Here is a 21,672-nt window from a genome sequence, read left to right as displayed (position 1 = left end):
CATCGCGAAGCTCTATTAGCTTGGTGGCAGTGACTATGGAGAACCATCACTATCTCATCTGGAAGATTAACTCCCACTCGATTCAAGCGATGGTAGTACTCAGATAATCTGAGCACATGCTCAACGATTGAGCTTTTCTCCTTTAGTTTGCAGGCTTAAGAAACTTGTCAGGGGTCTCATACCTCTTGACGTGGGCACTAGTCTGAAATCCCAATTTCAGTCTTTGGAACATCTCATATGTTCTGCGACGTTTCAAAAACGTCTTGTCGCCACAATTTTAAACCGTTAGCATTACGCACTGAACTATCACGTAGTCATCAAAATGTGTATGCCAGATGTTTCGCAACATCTACAGACGACGCTGAGGTTCAGCACACCGAGCGGTGCATTTAGGACATAAGCCTTCTGTGCAGCAATGAGGACAATCCTCAGTTCACGGACCCAGTCCGCATAATTGCTACTATCAACTTTCAACTAAATTTTCTCTAGGAACATATCTTAAACTAAAGCGTAAGCTATGACATAATTTGCAAAGACCATTTGACCATGTTCATGATAATTAAGTTCATCTGATTAATGAACTCCCACTCAGATAGACATCCCTCTAGTCATCTAAGTGATACATGATCCGAGTCAAACTAGGCCGTGTCCGATCATCACGTGAGACGGACTAGTCATCATCGGTGAACATCTCCATGTTGATCGCATCTACTATACGACTCATGTTCGACCTTTCGATCTCTTGTGTTCCGAGGCCATGTCTGTACATGCTAGGCTCGTCAAGTCAACCTAAGTGTTTCGCATGTGTTCCGAGGCCATGTCTGTACATGCTAGGCTCGTCAACACCCGTTGTATTCAAACGTTAGAATCTATCACACCCGATCATCACATGGTGCTTCGAAACAACGAACCTTCGCAACGGTGCACAGTTAGGGGGAACACGTCTCTTGAAATTTTTAGTGAGGGATCATCTTATTTATGCTACCGTCGTTCTAAGCAAATAAGATGTAAACATGACAAACATCACATGCAAATCATAAAGTGACGTGATATGGCCAATATCATCTTGCGCCTTTGATCTCCATCTTCAAGGCGCGGCATGATCACCTTCGTCACCGGCATGACACCATGATCTCCATCATCATGATCTCCATCATCGTGATCTCCATCATCGTGTCTTCATGAAGTTGTCTCGCCAATTATTACTTCTACTACTATGGCTAACGGTTAGCAATAAAGTAAAGTAATTACATGGCATTTTCATTGACACGCAGGTCATACAATAAATTAAGACAACTCCTATGGCTCCTGCCGGTTGTCATACTCATCGACATGCAAGTCGTGATTCCTATTACAAGAACATGATCAATCTCATACATCACATATATCATTCATCACATCCTTTTGGCCATATCACATCACATAGCATACCCTGCAAAAACAAGTTAGACGTCCTCTAATTGTTGTTGCATGTTTTACGTGGCTGCTATGGGATTCTAGCAAGAACGTTTCTTACCTACGCAAAAGCCACAACGTGATATGCCAATTTCTATTTACCCTTCATAAGGACCCTTTTCATCGAATCCGATCCGACTAAAGTGGGACAGATAGACACCCGCTAGCCACCTTATGCAACTAGTGCATGTCAGTCGGTGGAACCTGTCTCACGTAAGTGTACGTGTAAGGTCGGTCCGGGCCGCTTCATCCCACGATGCCGCCGAATCAAGATAAGACTAGTAACGGCAAGTAAATTGACAAAATCGACGCCCACAACTACTTTGTGTTCTACTCGTGCATAGAAACTATGCATAGACCTAGCTCATGATGCCACTGTTGGGGAATGTAGCATAAATTCAAAATTTTCTACGCATCACCAAGATCAATCTATGGAGTAATCTAGCACCGAGGGAAGGGGAGTGCATCTACAACCATTGTAGATCGCTAAGCGGAAGTGTTGCAAGAACGCGGATGAAGGAGTCGTACTCGTAGCGATTCAGATCGTGGTTGATTCCGATCTAAGCGCCGAACCACGGCGCCTCCGCGTTCAACACACGTGCAGCCCGGTGACGTCTCCCACGCCTTGATCCAGCAAGGAGAGAGGGAGAGGTTGGGGAAGACTCCATCCAGCAGCAGCACAACGGCATGGTGGTGATGGAGGAGTGTGGCACTCCAGCAGGGCTTCGCCAAGCACTGCGAGAGACGAGGAGGGAGAGGGGTAGGGCTGCGCCAAGAGAGAGGAAGACTCATGTCATGGCAGCCCCAAAACCCCCACTATATATAGGGGAGGGGGAGGGGCTGCGCCCCCATCTAGGGTTCCCCCCCAAGGGGTGCGGCCAGCCCTAGATGGGACTTGGAGGGGCGGCCAAGGGGGGAGAGAGGGGGCGCACCACTAGGTGGGCCTTAGGCCCATCTGAGCCTAAGGTTTCCCCTTTCCCCCTTCCCTGCGCCTTGGGTCCCTTGTGGGAGGCGCACCAGCCCACCTAGGGGCTGGTCCCTTCCCACACTTGGCCCATGCAGCTCTCTGGGGCCGGTGGCCCCACCTGGTGGACCCCCGGGACCCTCCCGGTGGTCCCGGTACGTTACCGATAGCACCCGAAACTTTTCCGGTGACCAAAACAGGACTTCCCATATATAAATCTTTACCTCCGGACCATTCCGGAACTCCTCGTGACGTCCGGGATCTCATCCGGGACTCCGAACAACATTCAGTAACCACGTATATCTATTCCCTATAACCCTAGCGTCATCGAACCTTAAGTGTGTAGACCCTACGGGGTCGGGAACCATGCAGACATGACCGAGACGTTCTCCGGCCAAAAACCAACAGCGGGATCTGGATACCCATGTTGGCTCCCACATGTTCCACGATGATCTCATCGGATGAACCACGATGTCGGGGATTCAATCAATCCCGTACACAATTCCCTTTGTCTACCAATATAGTACTTGCCCGAGATTCGGTCGTCGGTATCCCGATACCTTGTTCAATCTCGTTACCGGCAAGTCTCTTTACTCGTTCTGTAACACATCATCCCGTGATCAACTCCTTAGTCACATTGTGCACATTATGATGATGTCCTACCGAGTGGGCCCAGAGATACCTCTCCGTTTACACGGAGTGACAAATCCCAGTCTCGATTCGTGCCAACCCAACAGACACTTTCGGAGATGCCTGTAGTGCACCTTTATAGCCACCCAGTTACGTTGTGACGTTTGGTACACCCAAAGCATTCCTACGGTATCCGGGAGTTGCACAATCTCATGGTCTAAGGAAATGATACTTGACATTAGAAAAGCTCTTAGCAAACGAACTACACGATCTTGTGCTAGGCTTAGGATTGGGTCTTGTCCATCACATCATTCTCCTAATGATGTGATCCCGTTATCAACGACATCCAATGTCCATGGTCAGGAAACCGTAACCATCTATTAATCAACGAGCTAGTCAACTAGAGGCTTACTAGGGACATGGTGTTGTCTATGTATCCACACATGTATCTGAGTTTCCTATCAATACAATTTTAGCATGGATAATAAACGATTATCATGAACAAGGAAATATAATAATAACCAATTTATTATTGCCTCTAGGGCATATTTCTAACATCTTTAACATAGAACCAAGTCTGGTTCCAATCCTTGGGGTGGCTATGCAGCTTGGCGTGAGGAAAACTGACATCTTTCCTCTTCTGAATAATGACTCCACCAAGTTCTTGGCATGGCCCATCAACAAATTCAGTTTGGCGGTTTAAATAATGGAATTCCCTGAACAGATCAACCGTGGGCTCTTTGAAGGTAGTCTTCACAGAATACTTGAAAGTTGCAAATATTAGACACTGAGTTGGGACCGATGTCTTGAGGATGCAGTTGGGGGAAATGAAGCACATCACGGAAATTTTTTGAGCTGGGAGGGCTGAACCCCCGACCCAAGTGATCAGTAAAAACGATTACTTCTCCCTCTTTGGGTTGAGGAGGGACTTCATCACCAGGAGCTCTCCAATGGATATCCTCCTTTTTGGCTAAGGCGCCAATAGCGACATAATTGTTCAGATCTTCCTCGGTAACCCGGTATTTGACCCAATTGCAAGAAGTATACGTCTTAGCCATGTCTGAAAAGGAAATTTTATGCCGGTTTAAGTTCACATGGTTAAGTCGGCTTACTGTTAAAGGACAAATAATAATGAAGCATGACTAGGTATTAAGCCAGAGATTGATATTTCAATATTACTAAAGAGCTAGTGGCGGCTTAAGAGGGGACTAATGATACCTGGCGGCTTAATATTTCTGAGTTAAGCCGCCCATAAATATATTGAAGGTATAGATCTGAGGATGGAAAATTGCTAAGTATTGAGGAAAACAGGTTGCACAAATTGATGCTATGATTTTGGATCTATGACACTTCAGATTAATGAAAAAATATTCAGACATAAATATCAGTACTCGAGCAGTTCATGGGTCCATATCGGTTTTCTTATGCAGAGGAGATGTTCTAAATAGTAAAAAGGAGTGCTACGACTACCACGGCATAGGAGGGGTACCAAGTTCGAATCAAAAATCGCAAACTGCGGTGAAAGGCGAAGATGAACTCTGATGAACTCGTGGAAACCTTAATGGATATATGGGAAGAGGAAGAAGGAGAACTCACTAAGGCTGTTGGATGGCAGAGGCGCGCGGACGAAATCTGGTCAAGTCAGGTTGATGCAGCGGCCGATGTTGAGGCAGAGGTGAAGGTCGACGGCGGCGGCAAAGCTTGAGTGTTGAAGCATCACGAGGTGGAAGAAAGAGACGAAAAGGCAAGGGGGAAAGAGAAAGGGACCCCTGGCCCTATTTATAAGACAAAAGGATAAGTGACATGCGCGGGAATCGAGGAGGCTAAAAAATGGATATGTAACAGCTCAGACGCCTTGATTTTTGGAGAGTCGTTAAAGGAAAAGATATAAATTAAGATCTGGGCTTTGTGCAATATTAATGACGGGTGACATCATGGCGGGTTATCATGATTCCATAGGATGATGTCACGGCGAGTTACAAGTTTCCGTGAAGGTAATGGAGAAGGAATTTTTCTAAGTGTTGAAAGATTGATGTGAACAAGTTCAAATCAACCTGGAGCCTAATGTTGGGGATATAGCTACTGAGTTAACCCGCCCAGGAGGGGCCGGGTTATCTCCTGGCGACTCACAAGACAAAGCCCGGGAAGGATCGAAGATGGCGGTTCATGAGGATGACTTATGAAGAGCCCAAGGCCCAAAGGCGGCTTAAGGCCCGTAGGTGTAAACCGCCATATGTACGTGACTTGTATTATAAGGCAATTGTAGTTAAGTCACTGGGCTGGATACGTTTATAAGCCGTCCGGGACTCTGTAAGCCACCGGGCGTCAACCTGTATATATAAAGGGACGACCTGGCGGCGAGTTAAGGACATACAACAAACCGAGAACTAGGTCAAGCGTATTCGCTCCCTGGTAATCGAGACATAAATACCACCTCAAACTGGATTAGGCCTTTACCTTCACCGCAAGGGGCCGAACCAGTATAAACTCCTTGTGCCCTTTGTCCTGTTTAACCCCTTTAAGCTAACCTAGTTGCGATGGCTCCACGACTAAGTCCTCACACTAGGACATTTGCCGTGACAATCCCACGACAGGGGTCCTCGGCCCAATCCAACTGACTGGGAGATAACGTGGTGAGTATCCCCTAGTCCAGGACACCGTCAGTAGCCCCCTGAACCGGTCTTCAAGTTGGGGACGCTCCTCGATTCTTCCGTAATGTTCTTCATCTTCGGTCGTCAGTCTTGAAAATTGGTTCAACAAATCATCTCATCTTCGATCTTGAGGATCGCCAAAGTGAATCCGAAGAGTTTACACGTCGGGTATCCGAGGAGCCCCTTTAAGTTCTCGGCCTTTATCAATGTCTTGTTATTATTTTTTACGCCTCACCACGGGTTTGAAGTTGTTCCCGTGCGGCGGTGTCCTCTTGCATCCGAGCTCCAACGTCGGACTGCATTCGAGATATCTTTTGCAGCCGAGCACCAACACCGAATTATATACGAGCTCCAACGCCGGACTATATCCGAGCCCCAACACCGGACTATATCTGAGGTGTCATAGATCACCCTTGCTTGAAAAAGTTTGAAGGAGGTTATCCGAGTTTAACGCTGAAAAGTTCTCTATGGACCGAGCCATTCGAATCCGAGCTTTATGCCAGACCACTTCCGAGCTCCAACGATGGTCAGCGTCCGAGGTGTCGTAAACTACCTCGGTCTTTTAAAAGATTGAACGAATTCAGTCGAGCTTAATGCCGGAAATGCCCTTTATGGAGCCAGCAACTGGCGCCCGAGCTTTATGCCGGACTGCTACCGAGGTGGTGCACCACCCCGACCGCGGGCTGATTTTTTGTGAATATTTTTGATTGGTGCAATTTATTCTCTGCCGAGATATATAGCCAGTATATGTATATCCAGTAGCTCTCAAGGTGTGTTTCAGTCTAAAACCCAAGATGCACCTGAAGGAAAACATAAAACTGCCGATCCTAGTAGCCCCTGTGACTCAAGTCGATTTGCAAAATCGGCCTAAGGATCAACTCCTAGCTCGGCAGCATACGTAGGAATAGAAACGCAGTGTAATATATTAGAAATAATGATCGGCGGACAGGCCCCTGAGAGAGGGTTGTGAGAAGTTGCCGTGATATATTAGCTTGATGCCGGATAAGTCCCAGATGGTACTTACTGTTGTTCGAAGACGCGCTTGCGCATAGTTCGGTCATGCCGAACACTGAGCACTTTGAATTCTCTGCATTGAATAAGCAGTGCAGTAGCCACCAAGACACTGGCCGGGTGGCAACACTAGATCAGGGGATCGATGTGCCCCTTTAATATTTATAAATAATTAGCGCGAAGCCCAGTAGCCCCCGAGCCTTAATGTGGGCACGGGTGGCCGAATTAAGGATCGATATCCGTTTGACAGAAAATTTTGTTGTGTTTAACACAAACTTCTCGGAAAGAGAATAAAGATCTCTTAAAGGAGCTTAGAGCTGGTCGAAATCCGAGCTCGCCAAGGTAGGCCCCAAGGGGTTTAAAAGATGGATTGCAGTAAATGGATTTTACTCGCAATTTTTATTCTCTGTATCCAAGTACTTTACATCAGGAATGCTTGGATCCGCATTGTACAACACCTTGTTGACCGACCATCGGCTTCAACCTCCTCAGCTAGTGGCCGGGGAGTGTTTGTTCTACTTTATAAAGCCTTTACAAGGGCAAAGGATTACGACAAACAAGGCAATCCGGTCATATGGTTTTATAAACAAAGGTATGCGGAGAGAATGTTATATTAATATTTGATGTAAGAAACATCTCCCCAAGAAAATAATCCCGCTGTCAGTCCCTTTCTTTGGGTTGTCATGCCGACCATGATCATGAAACCTCAACTCCGATCGATGCAGGAGAAAAATATTGAGGATTTAGTTCGGGGTAAGTTCCCGATCTTTGTGGCTTTTAATGGACCAAAATTTTCACTTCCGTCGTTGCCGACCAATTATATTCTTTAAGATGGCTAGCTTTCGGCTTCTCCCAGTTTGAGGTACTAACACGGATGACCTGGAAGTAACAATCACAGAGGTGCTCCCTTTACCTCCTAGCCGAACAATCGGGAACGTAGGAGTAATCACAGGAGCCAGGCAACCCAGCTTGGCCAAAATCTTAAGTCAAATTGATGCATATTTATGGCTTTATAACGATGATTATGGAAGGCGGCCCTTGCATATTAAATACAAATGTCGATGATATGTTTATTTTGACTCCGTTGCGACCGTTTATCAGTTGAAAGTGTCCCATCGTCGGCTTCCACCCCCTTGTAGATGCTACGCAGGGTGTTTCCGCAATAACAAACAACCCTTAGCCGACATCTCAGTGCCCGAAGGCGGTTGTGTTAGTGGAAACGAGGCAATCAGATATGCGGGCTTTATAACTTTCACTTAGTCATAGGAGCTTAAAGTTGGGAGGCCAGCTACTAGCCCCTGGTTAGTGTTCGGCGACAGCCAAGGTCTAAGCACTTCGGCCAATGTTATGAACGACCTGTCATTTAAGACAGTCATCGGATCGCTTACCAATTTACGCCTATTGTGACAGTCAGTTTTCGGCTTTCTCCACTAAGGTGCTTAACCATGCAAGCTGGAAGCACAATCACAGTGGTTCTCCCTTTGCACACCTAGCCGAACAAAGTGGAACATAGGAGGCAAGCACAGGAGCCGGGCAACCCAACTATTGACCAAAGACACAATTCGAAACCGATGCATATATAGCAATATCCGAGAATGTTTTTGCAGAATCTCTAAAGGTGTCCGGTGTTGCACTACGAGACTTATGCTGGAAACACACCAATAGTTTAAAAGTGCCATAGGCTCGAAAAGCCAAAACTTATGTAAAAGCTTGATGTTCGGACTAAACTGAGATTTTGGTGCCAATCCGGAAATTGGTCTTTAAAAAAATGTGCTTCTATCGTGCTTTAACATGACACATCTGATCTCAAGACTTCAAGCGGGTCGAAGGCGGAGTGCTTCTCTGAGGCCAGTTTAGCGAACTAAACTCGAGCGGCTTTAGAGAGAAGCTAGGCCATCCGGCTATTGACCATACACTCGAGTCGAAAAAGGAGCGGTAGAAAAATACTTTGCAACGACCAAGAAGAAAACACATTATTATAGAACGGCTCGTGTAAATTTTAAGAGCCCCCAGTTAACATGGGTAAGGGGAGTTTCTTTTAACGAACAACGTGTGTGAGCATGGTCGAACCGAACACAAGTTAAAAATTTAAAACTTTGAGCATAAAAGTGACTTAGCTGGTTAATGTGTTCGGCATTGATGACGCGGTCCGAGCTTGATGCGGGACAAGGTTCCATCACCCAAGCCGGTCCCGAGGTGGCGGAGCGAAGAGCTCGACACTCCGAAGTGGTGACATAGCACGGTCAATACAGGCCGGCAGAGTGACGCCGAAGTCCCCGGCGTGGGTTAATGAAGTGTTGACGAAGCCCCCCGTCCAGTCGAGGTGACGTGGTATGTCAGTACGCCGAGGTACAACGCTGCCCGACCCGAATCTTTACCTGTGCACAAAAAATAGTGCAAACCGGAGATAATAGTAATAATAATAAATTAAAAAAATGTTGCATAATAAATAATTTATGCAAAGTGAGTAATAAAATAAATATGGCATGTGCGCCGAACGCTCGATAAGGTAGAGCTCTCTCGGCGATGCCAAAGTCGCCGAGGCAACCGAACACGTCGATATGGTAACACGACCAACAAGGTGATCACGCGAGCCGATTTACGCCGATTGGGACGACGGCGTCGACTTGCCGAAGAGACCACGTGACGCAGTCGAAGTCCATTACCTGCACATGTAAAATAGTGCGGGCCAACAATAATAATATAAATATATAAACATCCTCGCATAATTAATTTACGCAAGATAATTTATTTAAAAATATGTGGCCTGACACCGAAGTCAATGTCGATGCAGGGCGTCGGCGTAATGCGGTAAAGGCGTGGCAAAGCCTGAATTCACAGGCCGGTGCGAGTTTCGGGTGCGGCGTTCGCCGAACTATGTACGGAAACTGACCGAACCACCACGCGACCGTCGTTAATGCGGCCGCCATTTGATAGACCTGTGTACAGATGATGGAACAAACCAGAGTAATAATTCCTTGGAAAAAATAAACCCAAACAAGCAAAAATTGCTAGGATTAATAGCATCTGGTTTATTTTTTATAGCAGTCCGAAGAAAACACTACTACAAAAACAGCTATAGCCAATATGGACACTAATGGCGCACTATGCATGTGGTGCGCCATTAGTGTGCAAATACTAATGGCGCACCACATCCACGGTGCGCCATTAGTAATTTTTTTTCAAAACTACTAATGGCGCACCAGGGGATAGTGCGCCATTACTAGTTTAACTAGTAATGGCGCACCACTCCCACAGTGCGTCATTAGTAAATATGTTTCAATTTTTTTCAAATTTTTATTTTATTTTATTTTTTAAACTACTAATGGCGCACTGTGGTGCAACTAGTAATGGCGCACCACACCCACGGTGCGCCATTAGTAGTTTGGCCCAAACATTCCCCCGAATGCACCCTCCCTCTGGACCGCCTTTTCAGTTTAAAAAAAAGAAAATGATAGAAATGTCAAAAAAAATAAAAGAAAATAAGATTCCCATGTGATATGTGGTCTAATTGTTAGCAAAATTTACAAACATGAATTTTTGACTTTTTTGCAAAATCTCTCGAGAATTTGTAAAATGGGCATAACTTTTGCATACGAACTCGGATGAAAAAGTTTTTTATATGAAAAATCATCTACTCGAAAAGTTACATCCAAATTTAACAGGGGAACCCCGTTAAACATTTTCAAAATCCTCAAAAACCTAACAGAAAAAAGATACGGGCTTTTAAGATCTGGAGAGGCAAAAAAATTCAAACTTACTAATGGCGCACCTGCCCATGGTGCGCCATTACTATCTTCCCGCCTTCAAAATTCAAAATAAATCAAAAAATAGTAATGGCGCACCTGCCCACGGTGCACCATTACTATGCCGTATATATGGCTGGGCGTGGTCCTCTCCTCCTTACCTCTTCATTCTTCTCTTCCACTCCACCTCTCCTCCACTCCATCTCCTCCTCTCCTCCACTCCATCTCCTCCTCTCCTCCACTCCATCTCCTCCTCTCCTCCACTCCATCTCCCCTTCTCTCCTCCACCATACTCCGCTCCTCCTCTCCGGCGACCTCCTCCTCCTTCTCTCCGGCGACCTCCTCCTCTCCTCCCCTCCCCTCACGGTTTCTCCTTCCTCCTCTCCGGTGATCTCCTCCTCCATCCTCTTCGGTGAGCTCCTCCTCCCTCCTCTCCTCCCCTCCCCTCACGGTTTCTCCTTCCTCCTCTCCGGTGCTCCGATGAACTCCTCTTCGGCGACCTCCTCCTCCTCTCCGGCGATGTAGGCGAGCGCCTCTCCGGTGACCTCCTCCTCCTCTCCGGTGACCTCGGCCCTCCTCTCCGGCAAAAGAACACGGCAAAAGAACATACAAGATCCAAAAACAAGAACAAAATTTGAAAAACATTCGTGCAAAAAAACAAGCAAAAAAAATGAGCAAAAAATGGGCAAAAAAATCGCGATCCAGATCCAAATTCAAAATTCAAAAATAGCAATGGCGCACGGTGGGGGTTAGACGGTGCGCCACTACTATTTTCCCGCCTTCAAAATTCAAAAATACTAATGGCGCACCGTGGCCTATACTAATGGCGCACCAGTGGCCTACACTAATGGCGCACCGTGGCCTATACTAATGGCGCACCAGTGGTGCGCCATTAGTATACCAGATACTAATGGCGCACCAGTGGTGCGCCATTAGTATTTAATACTAGTGGCGCACCAGTAGTGCGCCATTAGTAGGCAAAACTGGTGCGCCACTAGTAGGCCTTTTCCTAGTAGTGAAAGTGACTCCCAAAATTGGGACTCGATCCGCACATCCATTGCCTGATGGGCGGTGAAGCGACGGCATGGCGATGCTGGTAAAGGTTGGCTCGCTGAGGCAAAGCCCCCGGTCCAGCTAACGTGATGAAGCTGGTCGACTGACGGCGCCGAAGTCTCCGGAGAAGGTTGATGAAGGGATGGCGAAGCCCCCGGTCCAGACTAGGTGACGGAGCAGGTCGGTAAGGAGGCGTTGCAGCTGCCATGTCAGCCGAGGTGTTGACGTAGTTCGGCGTGATGGACATCGGCTCGAAGAATCAACGGTGCGGCCATGCCGATGCATGTCATATCTCGTGACGTGGTCAATGCCGGCTTGATGAAGTGACTGTGCGGCGATGCTGATGTGCCCGCTCCGTGTAATCCGTGGGGCGGCGAGGTTGGTGATGATTTATCCTTCGTGATGCCGAACTCTTGTTCGGCTTGCCGAGATGATGATCCGAAGAAGTTGAGCTCGGCTCAACAAAGAGACGACGTGTCTAGCGCAGGTCGGCAGCCGTGGAGCAACGTTGTCGGGCTGGTTTGACATCGGCGTGATGGTGAAGATCATATTGGAAAAGACTTTAAAATTAGTGGGATGTGTTTGGGAACAAAACACAATACCCCATACAAAACTTCCTTCAAAAAGGATGTCCGAAATCCCGTTCATAAAAAAGATGAACTCGGGTCAGATTCGTTCTCGCACAGAAAACAAATCTGAAAAGTGATGCACTAATCGGAAGGTTCCCGGAGTTTGGACGGTCGGATCGAGCTGAAATTTTGAGGGGTGGTAGATATAGGAATTCCGAAGCTGATCAACGGTTGGATCTTCTAAAGGACGTTCGAGCTAGGTGTTGGACACCATGCTCCAAACTCGTCCAGATTCCCGTCCAGATTCGACGGGGCTCTGGTATATCGGAGACCGGCGGAGATTGCTCCATCGGAACGCAACAAAATTTACAGTGTTGTTGTAGACTCAATTCCGCACAATTCCACCGAAGGAATCGTCAAACCGATGCTCGAGGAGGTGGTGGTAGCGGATACAAGTTCGCTGTTCGGAAAAACAGCACGGTCGCCCGAGGGCAATGTTGACGTTGAGCCCCCGAGCTCCATGGATAATTCCTCCATGATCTTGATAGAGATCAGGGTTGATGTTGATGAAGGCCCTCATCCGAACATGATGATTGGAGGTAGGGCACAGTCCTCGGTCAAGCCAAGGTGACCAGTCGAGGCGGCGACGAAGACGCCGACGTCGCAGTTGATCTGCAGGCGAGCAATTGATCCTTTTGCCGACCACACAGTGAAACTCTCAATGAAAGCACCATTGTCAGTGTCAAAACCGGCAGATCTCAGGTAGTGGGTCCCAAGCTGCGTGTCTTAGGATCAATGGTAACATGGACACGGGATTTTACCCAGCTTCGGGCTCTCTCGAAGAGATAATACCCTACATTCTGCTTTTGATTGTATTTGATGCGTATGATTACAGAGTTGATCTACCTCGAGATCATATGTTGTGGTCTAAACCCTAGAGGTATGATGAGTAATGTCATGATGATCTATCGACTAGCCTGGCCTCGGCTTATGTAATATACCAGAGGCCTAGGATAACAAGAGTCCTAGTCGAATACGCCGGTGGAGAGGAGTCCTTGTCTTGATCACCAAGTCTTGTGGAATCTTCCTCGTGTATACATCGGTTGTCCGAACTGGCCCATGAACAAACGGCCATGGGGTCCTCGGGCCAATCCAACTGATCGGGAGACGACATGGTGAGTACTCCCTAGTCCAGGACACTGTCAGTGTCCTCGTCCAGATGGCCGGCGCCGCCCAACCACCTCTCCTCCCGTGCTCCGTCCCTCCACCATCCGCCATGTCTTCTCCCTCCGAGCGCCGGCGAGATCCATCGCCCTGCGTCCCATCCCGAACATCCACGTATAGGATCCCCTAGCCACCTCTCCTCTCGTGACGAGGTATGTCCTCCTCCTCTCCGGCGTGCTGCGAGCCGGTCCCCAGCTCCGAGCTCTTCGGCGTGCAGCAGCGCTGTGGTTCCTAATTGAGGCTTGGGTGCCCGCCAAGGAGCAATCGCGCGTGCTGCAGCCGCCGAGCTCCTTGCCCAGGCCACCGCGACCGGGAAGCCTTTCCTGTGGCCGCCGGAGTCGGCTTTCCGAGCCCCTCTGTCCACACCTATCTCCCCTCCGGCGGTGATAGTGTTCACGGGCACAACAACCTCCCCGCAAGGGGTCCATTATAATCTAATTTTGTTTCTAGGGTGTTTTTTGCAATTTTTTAGGAACCCTTTTGTTTGTTCAGCTGAAAACTAGTGGGCCCTGTGTCTAACTTAACGGTCAACAAACGGTGTTGACCATTTTATGCCATGTCAGCGCTTATAGGTGGGCCCTTTCTGTCAGAAATTGGACTAAATCATCCCAAATCAATCATAGGAAACTGATAGATTTTTGGGGCGCCAAGGAATGTGGTGGCAAATTCGGATGTGAACTTAAAATGTGGTGGTCTTTTGCAATTCACTCATATGCTGCAAAAATAACAGTTTTGTCATTCCTCCTTAAGATCATGCATGCCGACACCCATCAACAGAGAGGGCTGCATTATGTGTGTGTAGCTTGCACCATAACGCATTTCATCATAATCTTTTATATAGAGATGCAGTGTAAATCCCTAGGTTCTTGTTTATTATTTTTAGAGATAGAAACTTCATAAAATATGACTTCTATATTTTTTTCAAAAATCCTGGCTCCATGGAGCCCGGGATCCAAAAGCAATTTCCGGCCTAAACGTGCCGTGCCAGCGAAGAAGAGGCAAACTCATCTCTGAAACCCTGGACTAGGCAGCCGACCGGGCCAAAATCGGAGGATGATGAATCTTCGATTCTTCGCCTCTCTTGCGACGGGAAGGCTGTCCTCACGCCGGATCTGCGGCCAGGTCATAGGACCGGCAAGGCACCAGCTCTCTGTACGTATCTCTATCTCTCTGCCCCTCCCAATTTTTTAACCTAATTATCTCCGCCTCTCAGCAATGTGGCTAATTGATCTCTCCTTCGAAGAAGAACCTCCGTGTTGGTGTGCGCGGATTTGGCTCTGACAGGTAGCTCAACTATCGCCACCATATTTTGCTCAATCGATACTAGTACACTGTTTAGTTTGGCGCTCTATCCCCAAATCGTGTATGTTGCATCTGATAACTGCTCCTGGTAAAAAATTACTTCTCGTACATGGATTTTCATGTAGGATTGCCTTTGTTTTGAGGTTTATTTGGATTTGATATCTGCTCTAGCAGAGCTAAACATATCCATGCTGGCACTGGCAGTAGAAAGGACCAATTCTTGGGCTTAGTATGTTGATTGCTGGTGTTTACAGTCGGTCCATATTATTCAGTTTGATTCGCTCTGCCCAGCTTACAGTTCGTATTGTACTAAATATTTGTAGGGTTTAATTCGTGGCAATCTGAACTTGATATCTTTTGCCATGGTGTCAGCACTCAACTGGAATCTGAATTTTCTTTCTAAAGAACAATGCTGTAACTGAACGCTTGTTTTCTCTGAGCAAATGGCTCATCAATACCGTAATTGGAGATGCTAGATCTAGCTGTCAGTTGGGTTTAGCTATTACCTAGGAGCCGTTGATTACAATTGGTGGCTCCTGAATATCTCTGCTGCTGGAATATAATGCTTCCTCTGTAACTTAATATAAACATTTTTTGACACTGCCATGGATTCTAAATACGTCTTATAAAAAGTTACAGAGGCTGAGAGCCAAATGCGGTTTTTAAATTGTTTTGCACTATCAAGTCTAACAACAAAATGTGTCATGCTGCAGTTCACCAAGGCAGGATATTCTAGTGTTAGGAAGATAAATTCTTAGTTATTTGAAATAACAGAGTCGGCAGATGATTTTTGATTTACGCGATCTTTTATTCTTTGCAGGTTGCCCATTGGCCAAGCCAAAGGCTTGTCACTTGGCCCTGTTGTCTCGCTGGGTTCCTTACCTGTCTTAGCCGGAGGCATATGGTACTACCTCAAAACGAATCCAGAGGAGCCACCGCCAGTTGGTATGAAATAGATCTCCTGCCTCATTTAGGCATTGCCTAGCCATGAACCTTGCCTGGTTTGCGACTGCAGCTCAGAAGCCCGTCGTCGAGGAGGACCCGGAGGAGAAAGCCATGAAGAAGAGATTCGAGGAGTGGATGGTGGTGCACAAGCGCAGATACAAGGACGAGGAGGAGAAGGCGTGGCGCTACGAGCTGTTCAAGGGGTGTGTCAAGCGGGTGAACGAGCTCAACGCCGCATCACGGCCGGGTGAAGCCCGGTACAAACCATACCGATATGCTGACTTTACCAAGGAAGAGAGGAGCAAAGTACACGGAATCGTGGTCAAACCATCTATGTTCGACGAGTGGAACGAGGAGAAGAGGCGCAAAACACAAGGGGGTCATGACGGCGGCGCCGACGAGGACGACTGGGAAGAACAGATGCGCCTGATACAAAGGGGTCTTCGCACTGCGGCCCTTAATGGCAAGGCACAACGCAAAGCACAGCAGTCGTCCTGAGTGGTGAAGTAGTATCTATATTAGCTTCCATCGGTGTGTTATATTAATATATAAATGCCCCTGTGATTGGTGAGTTTATGCCAATGTCTGTTGCTACTTATGCCTGGAGCCTTGCAGTGTTGAACTTTAATTAGAACTTCCCCTGTACCGCTGTACGTACTCTATCTTATCTTAGTATAAAACATAATTATGGAGTTGAACACTTGGAACCCTTCCTTGTTGATTTTGCATGACGCATGATATACTCCCTCCGTAAACAAATATAAAAGCGTTTAGATCACTAAAGTAGTAATCTAAACACTTTTATATTTCTTTACAGAGGGAGTAGTATGTTTGAGCAAATAGCTCCGGGTGCTTCACTGAATGACTAGTTTGGCAGTTGCGAAGATGGCATCGTCCTCCCATGTTGGTTATGCCCATATTATCTGCATTCAGAATCAGTGCTTCGCACTTGCTCTCTCGAAACATATGGTCTTTTTTTCTAGTCAAGTGCCCACACTTGTATCACAACATCAACTCTATCTTACGACTAACTACTGATAGCTGCACCCCTGCACCTTCACCCTGTGGACCTGCTCGATAATGTAGCCCAATAGTTTGCTAAAAGGTCAATTTGGAACACTGAGCACTTCATTCATAGTTCGAAAATCAACATATGAAGTTCAAAGAAATGCCGAGGCAAATTCTTCGCCTTAACACGGGTGCCCAGAGTTTGATGATGAAATAAGTTAACACGTGAGCTACACACAAAAAGACAAATACATGGGTTTTTAGTGGTGAACAGTGCAGTCACATTTTCAAATCATGAATTTCCATTTTTACGTAGCTCATGTGTTAACATATTTTTCATCATCAAACTTCGCACATGTGTAGTATAAATTCGTATTACCATGTAGGATTTGTTTAACCATTTTTTGAAACTTCAAATGTGATTTTTGAACTATTCAAAAATAAAGTGACACCCATGCTCCAAAAATACTTGTTCGGTGGTTTCCTACGTTCTGCTGAAGCCTCCTACCTCGCCCCTCCCCTTCGCTGCCGAGAATCGAATCACTTCATATTTCAAGCAATTATCGAGTATAAGCTCAACAACTAGAACTTGTTCTGCTCTGCAAAAAAGAATAGAACTTCAGTTGAGTAAAAACAATACTTTTCTTGAGAAAAATATATATTAGAAGAGCTTTGTTTTTTGAGAAAAAAAAAAGAGAAGAACTTGTCCTCACTGCTCTCACTAGACAGGCCAGGCTTAAAAGGAAACGAGGCCCAGCTCAACTGCCCCCACTCTCTCTCTCGGTCCACTCCACTCAGCCCAAAATCCGATCCCCGGCCGTCGATTGGAGGTAACCCGTCCATCCCCACGCGCAGCCGTCGCCAAATCCACCAAATCCGCCGGAGCCAGAGATCGGAGAGGGAGAAGATGGTGCGGGTGGCGACCTTCTTCGGGATGACCTTCGGCGCGTTCCTCTTCTGGGAGTCCATGGACAAGGTCCACGTCTGGATCGCCCTCCACCAGGACGAGAAGGTAACCTAATCGCCGGCCTATTCTTCCCCCCTTTCTCCCTCTAAATCCGTTAGCTCGCCGCGCCAGATCTACCAGGTCTTCGTTCCTCCCCGTCTTCGATTAGCTCCGCATATCCCGTCCAACATGACCGGATGAACCGTAGATTCTGGGAGTACGCTGGCCTTGTTTGTCCAGGTGCGATGCCGAGATTTGGAGCAGGGGGGATTTCCCCACTCGTTAGCTTTTCTACCTTACCGACGATCTGCTCAGGGATTACAATTTACATCTCGATCTTTTGAAAAAAAAAATGGAGATAGAGATGATTCTTAAAGACTTGCAGCACACAAAGGGTAGAACATATAAGGGTGATAGAAGATGTATCTGATCATACCCAGCACGAAAGCCGTATACGCACTAGGATATTCATATCGTAACAGGAGCTGTGAACCTCCCTAAACAAAAGACATTTCAAGGTATTCCAGTAGGAAGGAAACACCACCCATTACCTCCTGTGTGTTTATGTTCAGAGTCCAATTCTGACGCATACCTCCGCCGCTGTACATCAGCTTCATTCACCTTGCAGGCCTCCGCCTCCCACAATAGTTCTTTCCAGCATTTCACGGCTGCAAGAATAACATAGATTTCCCCGCAAGAAAAAAAGAATAACATAGATTTGAAGCTAGTCCTATATTCCCACTGCTTTGGTTCTTCACACAGAATGTTACATGATTATAGTCTGCCTGAGAGTCCAGTCAGTCAGTCCAAATACAATTAGTGCGAGTTGGACCCTTTTCTTGCTGCTGTTAATCATTCAACCGAAAACTCGCGCCACTGAAACTGGGATTACATCTTGAATGTATCCATCTATCCTGTTCTCTACTTTGGTATTGCCTATCCTACTACTGAGCAGGGACTTGAGAAATTTGCTTAATTATTGTTGGACTTCTTTGGCAATGAATTGATGTAGTTTCTAATCATCCGGGTACCATGCTAGATGATCATAGTTCGCTGGAGAGTTCAGACAGTCAGTCCAGATAAATTTAGTGTGTGTTCGACCCTTTTCTTGCTGCTGCTAATCATTCAGCAGAAAAGAGAAAACTCAAGCCACTGAAACTGGGATTACATCGTGAATCTATCCATCTAGTCTGTTCTCTACTTTGGTATTTCCCATCCTACTACTGAGTAGTGCCTTCAGAAATTTGCATGATAATTGTTGGACTTCTTTGGTAATGAATTGATGTAGCTTCTAATCGTCCGGGTACCATGCTAGATGATCATAGTTTGCCGTAGAGTTCAGACAGTCAGTCCAAATACAATTAGTGTGAGTTGGACCCTTTTCTTGCTGCTGCTAATCATTCAATGGAAAAGAGAAAACTCAACCCACTGAAACTGGGATTACATTTTGAATCTATCCATCTAGTCTGTTTTCTACTTTGGTATTGCCTTCAGAAATTTGCATGATTATTGTCGGAATTCTCTCGGGATGAACTGATTTAGCTTCTATTCTCCCGGATACCATGTGGGTGCACATTCACTTTCAGTCTAACCATTTTGCCCTTCTGTCACATGGAGCTCATTTTAAGGGTAAATCGCTCAAGGGCAGCTTGTAACCTATATGCACATTCAACTAGTATGTGCAGTGAACAATCATAAAAAAAGAGTATGCGGAGTGAACAATCATCAAGATATGAAACCATAACTGGTCACCTGTGATGGTATTTCTAGCAGTATAGTAAATGACCAGTGCTCGGAAAGAGTCACGATTAGTTGAGACTGGTCTATAGTCAGTACCCAATGGACTCTTTGACTCTTGATCATTGGGGGTTATATTATGGATAAATTTCTTAAGGGTAGTCGGCATCATTTTACAAACACATTAACCATGTTTCTCTTGTCAGAATGTTTGATATCATCCTCCACTGTACACAAAAGATCATATTTGGCGAAGGACTCTGTTGAAATTCCTGAGTGTGGAGATGAAAACCTTTTGTATTTATGTTTCCCTGGGTGCTGGGGCCTGGGGGTAGAATTATTGTTTCCACACTGATATATTTAATGCTTCTTGTGGATTAGATTTGTCTAAATTCATCTTGAGACTTGGGGTATGAGAGCATTAGATGTCTAATTGTTGTTCGGAACTTGTTAGTGCCATCTAAACAGAGACAGGTGGTTTCAGCTTTTGGTGTGTTCGTTTACACCAAAAACACCATCATCACCTGTACGGCGTCCAACCACATACACACCCCCACAACCAAAATCACCACTACGTAGTACCATGGAAAAAAAATCTTTTGCAAATCCGTTTACTATAAATATATGTGGATATAAGTTACTTCCTCCGTTCCTAAATATTTGTCTTTTTAGAGATTTCAAATGGACTACCACATACGGATGTATATAGACATATTTTAGATTGTAGATTCACTCATTTTGCTCCGTATGTAGTCACTTGTTGAAATCTCTAGAAAGACAAATATTTAGGAACGGAGGGAGTAGTATTTAGAAATGTACTAGTATGTTTTCTTGAAGTAACTAAAAGCTGTCTTGTTATTTCAGCAAGAAAGGATGGAAAGGGAGATGGAGATAAAGAAGATGCAAGCAGACCTAATTGCTCAAGCAAAAGAGAGTGAATCATGATTGTCTTTTCGCCAATGGTTTCAACTAGTTGCTTTGTCATATTTTTACTTTCCAAGTGATAAGCCTTGGCTGATGTATGCTTGACACCTTCAATAAACCAAGTTGTTATAACTTTATTGAATGCAAGAGGCTATGCTCATGTTAAATCATGTTCAGTTTATAAATGCCTTGGTTATGAGGTGTTGTTTTGAATAGCTTATACAATATTTTGTAATGAAGGTGCTATTTTTCTTTGTCAAACAAATGGTTGGTGGTGTTTCAAGGAGATGTTTCCATATTCCGGTTGGTTTTTTGACGTGCCATTCTAAGTGGGGTAATATTTACCGAGAGCAAGCTGGCTCATGAATTCTTGGTGAGACCAGTGAAGGCAGTTATTGCATTTGTGACTGGCGTCGCCATTGACTAGCTTTTCAGCAGAAGGGTGACATTTTTTTACTAGTAGTATAGTAGTATCACATAAGAAAATGTCTTCAAAGATAGCACGCTTCATGCTACGATTATTAAGCACAACCTTTTTTTATATATTTTTGAAAGTGAACCGATGTACATTACTCAACAGAGAGATAAACCATCTATGTGACAAGCCAAAAACAGCTCCCTTCGCTCGTACGCTACATCTGATCCATGCGTACCTTAATGACACGATGCATGATGGTGTGATTTAACACATTCGCTCAACTCTGATTAGCAATCCAATACCATGTGCTCGCTCTTCCTCCTTCCCATCCATCTCAGATTAAACCATCTAAGAACTTACTCGAGAGTCGAGACTAAACCATCTACTCCCTCCGTTCAGAATTACTTGTCTCGGAAATGGATGTATCTAGAACTAAAATACATCTAGATACATCCATTTCTGCGACAAGTAATTCCGAACGGAGGGAGTACTGCTCAAATTTATGCGGAGAGCAAGCTGGCTCATGCACTCGAGACTAAACAACGATCAATCACGCAAAAGAAACTGAAGTTCATGCAATGCCATCAAAGATCGCATGGTTCATGTAAATCATGCTACCACCAATTCGCATTGAAGTACCGGCAGTTTCTTTAACAAATTTCACCCCATTTCCTCTCTCTTTTTTTAACGGAAATAAGATCACAGCTGGTACAAGGACTTAAATGAAAATAAAGATTACACATAAGTCTTTGCAATTGGCAGTAAGGACCTGAGATAAGATCACCACAACTTTATCGAGGGGCCGCAGGTGGCGATGACACGCAGCCACCCACGCGGATACATCCATTTCTACGATAGGGAGTACTATTTATTAGCGATGTGATCAACACATCTCGCTCATCTACCAGATCCGATCCTCAGTCGGACTCGTCCCCATTGCCGAAATCGACGTAGTCGTCCTGGAACTTGAGGACGAACGGCTTGCGGTCCGTGCGCTCCTGGATGTGCTTGTCGTACCGATCTCTGGCCTTCGCCATGAACTTGTCGTCGTACGGGAACTCCTTGTCGCCATAGTAGTGGCCGTGCGTG

At 45.9% G+C, this 21,672-nt stretch overlaps 2 protein-coding genes across 5 annotated transcripts; both read left to right on the top strand.

Moving 5' to 3' along the window:
* Positions 1 to 14,250: 14,250 nt before the first annotated feature.
* On the top strand, positions 14,251 to 16,257 carry LOC109786925 (uncharacterized). 4 transcript variants are annotated; one of them, XM_040404603.2, is made up of 4 exons: positions 14,251 to 14,455; positions 14,547 to 14,587; positions 15,426 to 15,550; positions 15,591 to 16,257. In XM_040404603.2, exons 1-4 carry the CDS (start codon positions 14,357 to 14,359, stop codon positions 16,046 to 16,048), a joined length of 723 nt encoding a protein of 240 aa, XP_040260537.1. In that variant the 5' UTR covers positions 14,251 to 14,356; the 3' UTR covers positions 16,049 to 16,257. The 4 variants fall into 4 exon arrangements, with proteins under 4 accessions (XP_040260537.1, XP_020201080.1, XP_040260538.1 ...); XM_020345491.3 differs by having other exon boundaries at positions 14,254 to 14,455; positions 15,621 to 16,257; XM_040404604.3 differs by having other exon boundaries at positions 14,262 to 14,455; positions 14,550 to 14,587.
* A 1,039-nt stretch (positions 16,258 to 17,296) lies between these two features.
* LOC109786926 (uncharacterized) lies at positions 17,297 to 20,350 on the top strand. The gene is made up of 2 exons (XM_020345493.4): positions 17,297 to 17,570; positions 20,106 to 20,350. The coding sequence occupies exons 1-2, from the start codon at positions 17,466 to 17,468 to the stop codon at positions 20,184 to 20,186; spliced, it is 186 nt and encodes a 61-aa protein (XP_020201082.1). The 5' UTR covers positions 17,297 to 17,465; the 3' UTR covers positions 20,187 to 20,350.
* Positions 20,351 to 21,672: the final 1,322 nt, after the last annotated feature.

The sequence above is a fragment of the Aegilops tauschii genome, chromosome 3, assembly GCF_002575655.3.
Source record: "Aegilops tauschii subsp. strangulata cultivar AL8/78 chromosome 3, Aet v6.0, whole genome shotgun sequence".
Lineage (NCBI taxonomy): Eukaryota > Viridiplantae > Streptophyta > Magnoliopsida > Poales > Poaceae > Aegilops > Aegilops tauschii.
Note: the sequence above shows the minus strand (reverse complement) of the source record. Positions and strands in the feature narration are given on the sequence as shown.

What these genes read in the sequence shown, in the direction of transcription:
- LOC109786926 (XM_020345493.4), top strand. Translation starts at nt 17,466, where the DNA reads ATGGTGCGGGTGGCGACCTTCTTCGGGATGACCTTCGGCGCGTTCCTC. An exon ending in CCCTCCACCAGGACGAGAAG is followed by an intron (nt 17,571 to 20,105) that starts GTAACCTAATCG and finishes TTGTTATTTCAG; the next exon opens with CAAGAAAGGATGGAAAGGGA.
- LOC109786925 (XM_040404603.2), top strand. Translation starts at nt 14,357, where the DNA reads ATGATGAATCTTCGATTCTTCGCCTCTCTTGCGACGGGAAGGCTGTCC. An exon ending in CGGCAAGGCACCAGCTCTCT is followed by an intron (nt 14,456 to 14,546) that starts GTACGTATCTCT and finishes TCTCCTTCGAAG; the next exon opens with AAGAACCTCCGTGTTGGTGT. An exon ending in CGCGGATTTGGCTCTGACAG is followed by an intron (nt 14,588 to 15,425) that starts GTAGCTCAACTA and finishes TATTCTTTGCAG; the next exon opens with GTTGCCCATTGGCCAAGCCA.